Below are 9260 nucleotides of genomic sequence, written 5' to 3' on the forward strand. Positions count from 1 at the left end.
CGAGCGGACTCAAAAGAGCCTCTGGAGGCAAAGGTGAGGAGGGAATCCCATTTATCCACTGTGCCTGTGCTTTTTTTCTTTTTTCTTTTAAAGCTTCTGATCATTACCATCAATAGTGAAAAAGCTTCTCCTTCAGAGGGACAACATGTAGGACTTATGGTCAAACAATTCATCATCAGATGATTCTGGTTACTGAAAGCAAATGATTGTTCTTATGCAGAAACAGGAAACTACCACTTTGCATGAACATTGATTTTTGTTAGAGACCTTCTAAAAAATGCAATACTTGATTCAAAGAGTCTTTTAAGTTTTGAAATTCCAGAAATGGATAATTAAGTAGTAGTAACATTCCATGCACACCATCCCGAGCATGATACCAGGTCACTGGCACACCGTTGTCCTCCAAGCGTTTCTTGTACAAAAGTCCATCATCCCTGAGAATGTCATATTCGCAGGTCAAAAGGAAAGTCTCAGGCAGTTGCCGGATAACCTCATCATCAGCTAGAAGTGGGGAAAACTTGGTCTCAAGTGCTGCCTTGCACACTTCGTACAGTACTTCTGAAAACGAGGCAAGCACTGGGGGCTCAGAGGCCTTGACCTTGAACTCAGCCGGAATGAGGTCGGCATTAATCCACTTACTGTACTTCACCCTCATGGCCTCAGGAACATGGGCATTTTTCATAATTGCATTCACACCTCTAGGTTTCAGAGCAAGATTCATGAAATAAAAAATCACAAGCAATTTTTTGGATAAAATAGGGCTTGAGTGGTACTGCTGGTAGGAAGGCAAATTGATATCTAGTGCCTGGAGAAATGGGTATATCAAGATCTGTGCTCGGAGCCTTGGGAGATCCGCTCGGGACACCAGTTCTTGGGCAACCGCTGTAGAATATGTGCCACCACTACTGTCCCCACCAATAATAATGCGATTGGGGTCAACTCCGTAATCCTTGGCATGCTTCAGAAAGTGTATGGCAGCCGTGAGACAGTCTCTTAGCTTGATTGGATGCGGATGCTCAGGAGCTAAACGATACCTAAAGCAATGGCAAAAATGATCCACATTTATCATTTTGATACTCCTTTTGATGAGATTGGATACCCCCCCCCACCGTGAACACAATCAACAGAATTCTGAACATAGAGGTTGTACCTAAGGCTTGGGATGAAGCAAAAATTGTTGTGGTCTTCTTTAGATCTGCTTAGTTCCTAGAGAAGTAATTCCTGCAGTGGTAAGTTGGTCAACCTAAAGCTGCCCCTTTCTGGACTCACACACACTGACTCTGCACCAGGGAGAGAGGCTGTTCTATTCAGACAGGCAGACATTCCAAGCTTACTTATAAGCCAATCCTCAACTCCAGAACCACATACTCTTTTCTAACACAAAGAAATACAAAGTCACTTACCCAACACTTACAACCACAGAATCACTTCTTTGGGCAATACTGCGACAGATTCGTTCATATCCTCCTGAAAAACACGTTTTTCCAAGGGAGATTATTGGACAAGTTCTATGAACATCGATGAAGTGATAAAAGCCTCAGGGGATTTTTTTCATGTAGAAATCATGAGGTTGGGAAGGCACTGGGAATAGATATGATTCCATTATTTTGTTCTAATCATTAAGAGGAATAAAAGCAGGTTAATGAAAGAAAAGGAAATTAGAAGGAAGGCTAGCAGTTCAGTCACAGAGAACATGCCCTGCATGCAGAAGATTCTGGACTCAATCCCTGGCCACATCTCCTGGAAGGGCAGGGTGAGACAAGGCCATGAAAGCAAGCTAAAACTAATCATTTATGCAAATATTTACTTATGTTAATAATGTTTATGCTATGTTATGGGTGTTTATAGCTAAATTAGTTTAAAACAAATTATTGGTTTATATGTTTAGGAAATAAGGAAAAGTGTTTATTTGTTTAGCATACTTATATGTTGAGAACCAAAAAAAAAACCCAAACATTTTTTTGGTCTCTGTCTGCAAAATGCAAGCTGGCTGCTAATTAGTCTCAAGGAATGTCTCTTGGCAAACTGCCTAAGCATCAGATAAGATGAACGCTTCATGAAAAAGGGAGTGAAATACACTCCCAAGCTTGAATGACAAAACAAGTGGACAGATGAAAACACATGGAAAAAGAACATTTTTGGCTTTTTAAACCTATTATTCTATTAGTTCCCTTTTAAATCAAAAAAGGAAAACAAAAACAGTTTTGCCATTTGAAAACATATTTTCAGAAGGACAATTTTATGAATACTGAGAGAGTTATTTACACCAGAGCATCACAGAAGTGTCAAATAAATTACTAAGTTAGCATGCATGCCAAATATTCTTCAATAGTTAATAGTTATAGAGTGTAACTAACACACACATATAAGGATGTAATAGTTTAGGAATACGTTTTATTGTTTGAAAGTTAATAATAGCATAAAAATACACAGAAAGGTGAAAAAGCTATTAAAAAGGCTTAAAGTCACAAGTCTGAAAATGTAACCTTGAGAGGCAGATGTCTTGCAAAAGTTAATTAAAAAGAGTCTAACAAGGAGACTCTGAAATGTGGTATAAAGTTACTCCTCACAGATAAGACTCTTACCTTAAGCAAGAGCATTCCTAACTCTGTATCTCCTCTGTAGACTCAAGGTCCTGCCTGATACTTTTAATTGGAACTAGGGAGTTACTACTCAAAGTGACAGATTTAGATACAACATACGAGAGAACAAATAAGGAGTAGCCAGGAAGCAGGATGCACCTGCAACAATTAATTGGGAAAAGTTATATCTCTTGGCACCAAGAAGCGAGAAAACCAAAGGTTATACACAGGTTAGAAACATTTTAATGAGGAAAACTAGCAACATTAGATAGAAAGGCCTTGGCAAGGACAGTTTATCTGTTGCTAATGAAAAATAGAGTTTTATAAGATACAGACACCTGCAGAAACCAGCTAAACAGGAACAGATAAGCAGGAACATTCCTGAAAAAGTCCCCCAATTAAACCAAACATCATTAGAGCCTCTGACTGAACTAAAAGCTGACAGAAGGAGCTAGATTTAGTTAAAATAAATGAGAAAAGTCTCTTAAAATCCTTTTTACAATAAGAGGTTAGTTTGTCTTGTATTAAATATATGTTTATACCACTATACATCACAGCAACATGTCACATATAGAGAATCACACATGAAATAGAAGGCAGACCAAAGAGCTTAGTTTAAACAGAGGTTGGCAGAAAGCCCACAGTGTTTGATGAGACCAGACAGAAAGGAATTTGGAAAGATAACACTGGTAGCTCTACCAAGGTCAAACCAGTAAAGAGTAGCAAAAGATAAGAACAGAGACATACCAAAGGCCAGTAAATGAGTAAACAGTGCCATCTAGTGGTTTTTGAAATCTTTAAATTCTATATGTCTCAATGTATGTATTTGCCTTTTTTGGAGTCTGTAACTTGAAACCAACCAGTCAAATGCTTGTAAAGTTATCTGTGGCCAACCCTGAGAAAGCCCTCCATCTCTGATGTCACACACCAGCCAATGAGAAGTTTAAGACTCCTCAAACAAAGGAGCCAGAATCAAATATAAGTGAGAGGCTCACACTGGAAAATTGCTTTCTCTGAGAGCTCCCACATGGCTCTCATTGCTCTCTTCGCTTTGGACAGGAGTCCCTGAGAAGCCCCTTGCTGGCAATGAAATAAAGCTTGCAGACAATCACCACTCTTGCCTACTGAGATTGATTTTGACCTTGCAACAAGGGTATCCCAAGAAGGTGAAAATCTGGCTGAGTATTATAAGGCTTCAGCCTGTTGTCATCCTGGACCTAGCTGTTTCCATTTTGGGAAAGCAGCTCAATCACATGCTGAAAAAAGGAATTGTTTGTTTGGTCTGGGAGCAACCATTCAAAGATCTGGGCAGCAAAGAGCCTAGTTCTGCACAGCTTGTTTTAAATAGCCAAGGACACCTTGATTGGCCATGGGATACAACTGTGTCTTCTGGTTGGGAGGAGGCAGGAGTAAGTAGTTTTCCAGGTTATAAAGCCTTCTGGAAGTTTCAGAAGGTTCTGACTTTCTATTCGTTGTGAGCTGAGAGTTGGGTATAAAGTTGGAAGGGGGTATGACTGCTTTACCATTCTGTCATGAATGCCTACCTGGTCAGATGCTGTGAGTGAGATAGGATGCAGACCTGGTGTAGAGTAAGCTTTGAGATACCTAACTGGGAGAGGGTTAGGGTCTGTAAGTTCTTAGGAAGCTGGTTTCATTATTTTGTGTTCTATCACTGTCCAATTGCCTGCCCTTTTATGTGTAACCTTATTTAATCCTTAAAATAAACCAAACATACACAGTTGTGCGTCGCTTAATGACAGGGATGTGGTCCGGCACCCCTGTTGTCAAGAGAGGCTTGGTGTTAAACGAAACCTTCAAAGCTGAGGGGAGCTGGCCTCTGGAGGCTTTTCGGAGCCCTACAGAGGCAGCACATGTCTGAGCTGCCTCTGGGAGGCTCAGAATGGCTGAAACAACCAAGAAAATGTGACTTTCCTATTAGGAAACAAAAGTGACATTTTTTGCTTTATTAGGCATTAGGAGGCCCGGGGAAGCCTTGCAGGGCTAAAAAAGCCTCTGGAGGCAATGGTCCCCTTGGTTTTGGAGGCTTGGGGAGGGGGACAAGGACCAGTGGCAGCTGTCACATATGTGGGCCATCACTGGTTGGAACATCAGTAACATCACCTGTATTTCCATTTGTGTTTTTCTGAGCAAGCCATCAAGACACTGGGCAGTGACTGGTCCTCCACGCGCTTCTCATCACCCCTCAAAGCAATCCAAGCTACAGGCCACCAGCACATCTTGTACCAATGGATTTCCCAAATAAATTACACAGTGAGTGAAGAATTCTCTCTTTATGTCTGTCCAAAATGACCCACCTATCGGTTTTGTTGGCTGATCTCATGATCCTGAAACAATGGTGCAAAATTCACTCCCTCATTCTGTGTGCAGGTCGTGACAATGAGAATGGCCAGAGGCCTAGTGCAGGCACCACACTGGCTCACAGAATTTCCCCCTTCCCCCACTGGAGCAGAAAGGTTGGCAGCAGGGGTGCTTCAGGAGAGGAACAGGCTGGGGAGAGACTTAGGATGGGGGTATTTCAGGAAAGGGAGGGGGAAATCTTGGTTGCAGCCAGGCACACCAAGCACCTATCCCCCTCTTCCCATCCCAACCTGCCCTGAGTCCTCTTGGGCTTACACCAGCTAAAGAGTTGGCATAGTTCTATGGAGAATCATTGTGGACCAGGTGGCTTAAGAGGAGGTAATATTTTTACTTACCTTCCTTAGCCGTCTGGTCCTCTCCCCAAAGCAGGGAGAGCGCAGGGTCCGTCAGCACCACTGCATATTATGGGCTAGTGGGAGTAAGACTGAGCCCTAAAACTTATTTATCTTGTTGCAGATCCCATAAGGCTGTCATTCCTTCCTAGATTCACAAATCTCTTATGTCTTCATTCTGGGTTGTGTTGAACCTTGTGCACCACTTCAGATGACTTTCCTACAATTATCTGTGAACAGAATCACACTGAAATCATGTAGCTAAACCACATTTGGAAGATGCACAAATTCAACAATTTCCCTTTGAGCAGATTAATAGGTACATATTTTGCAAAATGCTATTATGATGGACTGTCATTTTTTTTTTAAAATAGCCATGAAATCCCCCGCCCCCCAAAGTAGTTTCCCTCAAAGGAACTTACGGATGCTCCCAACCAGGCCAGCTCCACCATGAAGGTAGAGCATTCCTCTCTTTTGGCCAGCAACTGGTGTTTTGGGCCAGTACACCCTCACTGGGACGTCGTCAAAAATCAGATCCATGATGAGCAGGTTGGAGTTCTGTAATGGTGGTATCCCATCGAATGTCAACCGCACTAATGCAAGCTTGTGGCAGATGCCAAGTTTTTCGAGAAACTTCCCCTAATTTCAAAGCAACGTAGAGGAAGCAAATCAAGAGACATTAGCATCCATGTTATTTTTTTTATGTATTATGGCTTTAAGTGATAAATATTTGGGGGGGGGGGAATGTTCTCCCATGTAGCCTGGGTGCATCTTTAGCTCTCACCCCTTTGCTCTCACATTATAAATAATAAAAGCTATGCACATAGAAATACTCAGAACATAGTAAAATACTTTTATAACAAGCACAATTATCCGGTGGCTCAAATGCAGCCAGCAATAAAATATAAAATAAATGCATAATAAGCACAGAGCAAACAGTTTAAAATCCCAGCAGAGTGCGGGGGGGGGGGGCAAATGCCCCAGAGTGCCATGTTTCTGGTGCTGGTGTCACCTTCCTCACCTGCCCCACCCTGCACCCCACCCCCATTCAGAGCCCTCTGGAGAGCCATGGAGGCTATGTGCCTTGTCCCCAATCCTCCAAGAATTCTGGACTAAGAGGAATTCAGGTCAGGATTAAAAGTTTTAAATTATGGTTGAAATTTTTTCCTGTTAAACGCACTTTGCCTTTTGATGCCTCCAATAATAGCGGTTTTCAGCCTTCCTGAGGACTCAGAAGGCTTTTAGAGGGTTGGGAAAGTAGCACACAGCCTTCCTGTCCCTTGGAAAGGCTGAAAATTGCTACTTCCTGTTTTCAGAAGTCTTTCAGAGGGCCAGGGAGGCGCACGGACTGCCCAGCTCTAAAAAGGCCACTTGAGAACAGAAGGGGACAAAGTGCGTTTAACAGGAAACGATTTCAACCATAATTTAAAACCTATTTAATCCTGACCTGAATTCCTCTTAGTCCAGAATTCTTTTCAAAGAACAGAGAGTTAACCACAGCAGGCAGAGGACAAAGAGTGACTCTCCAAAGACCATTCTTATAATCTACCCAGGCTGAAAGAATGGAACACAGCTGCCCCTTTTCCCTTGTCAGGCCTCTGGTCCAGGGTACCACTCAACATTGCTGAGCTGGTGGATGGTCCCACAGGTATGGCTTGCTCCTAAACTTCAGTGGGTCTGTAGTCTGTAGGGGAAGCTCAGCGAGGCCTCAGTCTATTGGGGGGGGGGGTTGTTGAATGCACCCTGATCCCCTGCCTGGGTCTTGAGGCAAGCCAGTGGTTCCCAGGCAGGTAACCTCTGCCTGCCTCACCTGTCCTCAGACTCCTCATCATCACTGGCCAACCCCAGCTTTATGGAGCTTATCAGCTCCACCCAACTTCTCCCCCTTCCTGCCAGACATCCTTAAAGTGACCCCAGCCTCCTTTCCCCCTGCATATTCCCTGGTGGTGTCTAATGGGATAGCAGGCAGTTGTCTGTCAGGTCGGGGGTGCTTTGCCTCCTCTCTTGCCTGCCCTGGTGGAGAAGGTGCCCACCCCATTGCCAGGGCTCACAATGCATCCTCATGGCGTCCTCAAACACAGGGGGTCTTCACCCAGAGAGCGGGGCCTGCTGTGGGCATCTCTAGCTGGCAAGGTCCTTGCCACAGGTGTCCTGGGAAGCCCCAAGGTTTCCTGGGGTCCTGGCAGCAGGTGGGGGACGTGAACAGCGGCTGCTCCTCCTGCTACTTGCCCTGGTTAAAGGAGTGTCTTGGTTGGCTGCGGGGGGCGGTCTGGGAGGCTATGCCTTGTTCACCCTCCCTGCTGGGGCTGCGGTTGGAGGCCCTGCTTGGCAAGCGCTCACCGCCTCCAGGTGGCCCTCTAGCGATGGCAGTAGCAGCAGGGGCTCTTGTATGACAGCTCGGGGTTGGATGCTGCCCCCTCATCCCCCGCAGATAAGTCAGGAGCTCTCAGGTGGACTGTCCCCTGACATCCCCATTAAAAAAAACCCTGTTCCCTTAAAGGGGAAAAGGCTGTTCTTCCTTCCTAACCATCATATCACTTATTGTGAGGTCATTTAGTCTGGAAGCTTCTGGAGCTTCACTGCTTGGCAGGGCTACTCAGCTTTCACTAGACAGACCCCATGGACCCTTGATCCATCTAGCTCAGTACTGTCAAGCACTGACTGGCAGCAGCTGTCCTGGGCTTCAGGCTCCTTCCCAGACCAACCTGGAGATGCTGCCTTGGATTGAAACTAGAGCATTCCATGGGCAAAGCAAACACCCTGGCAAAGACAGCCTCTACACTCACATTTTGTTTCCCACATGATGGTGTTTCTCTTCATGATGCAGATCAGCCACAACCCTCATTTAGGCACTTACAAGACTACTTCGTGTTCCTCTCTCCTAGCCACTGCAGGTCAATTTGTGAGAATACGGTGTGCCCTGCATCTCCTGTGAGCAACTTAACAGAACAAGAATATATATAAAGTGCAAGTAAGCTTACCAAACCAAATGCGCAATCACGCACTATATCCATAGCTTGTAGTATTACACGTTGTTTGAATCCAGGAGGCAAGTCTGTCCTGGTGATGGCATAATAAACGGTCCATGGAAACATCAGGGAAGAAATGCAGGTGAAGATATACCAGGACAGAACCATCAGAACTTTAGCAAGTGCCATCCCGTTTGCTCAGGAGATCACACTGGAGACATCCCTCGCGGCATCAGAGGCAAACGGAGTCCTGCCTCAGCAACGTCTCTCCAGTAAGTATAGAGGCAACAGCCCTGCACCCACCTTTGCTTTCTTGCTTAATGGCAAAGCTCAGAAGCTATTTGTTTTTGTTTTTTGCCCTGCTTCAGTGGTTTAGCAATCACGTTATTCAGTGATTTCCAAACTGAAGCTGGAAGATAGAGAATGCAATGTTGGTTTCAAAAGGATCCAGATGTCTGAGTAATTGCAGGTTAGTCGACTTACAGCATAATCCTACCCTGTGCTAGAACAGCCAAGCCCTGCCTCCCACTCCCCTCTGGGGCAGCCCACCACCTGCCCTCTCCCTGCCCAGGAATGCTTCTTTCCCATCTCCTCCCTGCCTCCTCCCCACCCACCATAGAGCCTTGTGTTGGCCCAGTTGGGCCTACGCAAGGCTCGCCACACAAGCTGCCACAGAGGCTGGATTCAGCCTCTGTGTGCCGGCGCACCTCCGTGCGCTGTCGCAGCTTGCTCATGAGGAGGCACAAACATACTTTATAGCACGTGTGTGACTCCCCTTAGGATTGTGCTGCACATGTGTGTTCTGCTAAAGGAAGAATGTATCTGGTTGAAGGGAAATCCTCCTGGTGACTGCAAAGCTCAGTCCTGCCCCATGTTCCCAGGTGTGCTTTCAATGCAGGTTAACCTGTGCAGGTGGAAAAAGACTCTCTCCTGTGCTGGATTCCTGTGTACCATCCAGCAGCTTGCAGCTCGGTGGCTTTATAGGAGACAAACATCGC

General features: G+C 45.1%; 1 protein-coding gene across 1 annotated transcript; it reads right to left on the reverse strand.

Moving 5' to 3' along the window:
* Positions 1-259: 259 nt before the first annotated feature.
* On the reverse strand, positions 260-8451 carry LOC136660335 (arylacetamide deacetylase-like 4). Its single transcript, XM_066637463.1, has 4 exons — positions 8275-8451; positions 5716-5932; positions 1404-1467; positions 260-1034 (listed from the first exon to the last, which is right to left on the reverse strand). The coding sequence occupies exons 1-4, from the start codon at positions 8449-8451 to the stop codon at positions 260-262; spliced, it is 1233 nt and encodes a 410-aa protein (XP_066493560.1).
* Positions 8452-9260: the final 809 nt, after the last annotated feature.

Source organism: Tiliqua scincoides, chromosome 9 (assembly GCF_035046505.1).
Source record: "Tiliqua scincoides isolate rTilSci1 chromosome 9, rTilSci1.hap2, whole genome shotgun sequence".
NCBI classification, from domain to species: domain Eukaryota; kingdom Metazoa; phylum Chordata; class Lepidosauria; order Squamata; family Scincidae; genus Tiliqua; species Tiliqua scincoides.

Bases quoted from the DNA above. Each gene is read 5' to 3' on its own strand.
- LOC136660335 (XM_066637463.1), bottom strand. From the start codon at position 8,451: ATGGCACTTGCTAAAGTTCTGATGGTTCTGTCCTGGTATATCTTCACC. The intron at 5,933-8,274 runs GTAAGCTTACTT...CTTTGAAATTAG, and splicing joins GTGATTGCGCATTTGGTTTG to GGGAAGTTTCTCGAAAAACT. The intron at 1,468-5,715 runs GTAAGTTCCTTT...CGTGTTTTTCAG, and splicing joins TGGCCTGGTTGGGAGCATCC to GAGGATATGAACGAATCTGT.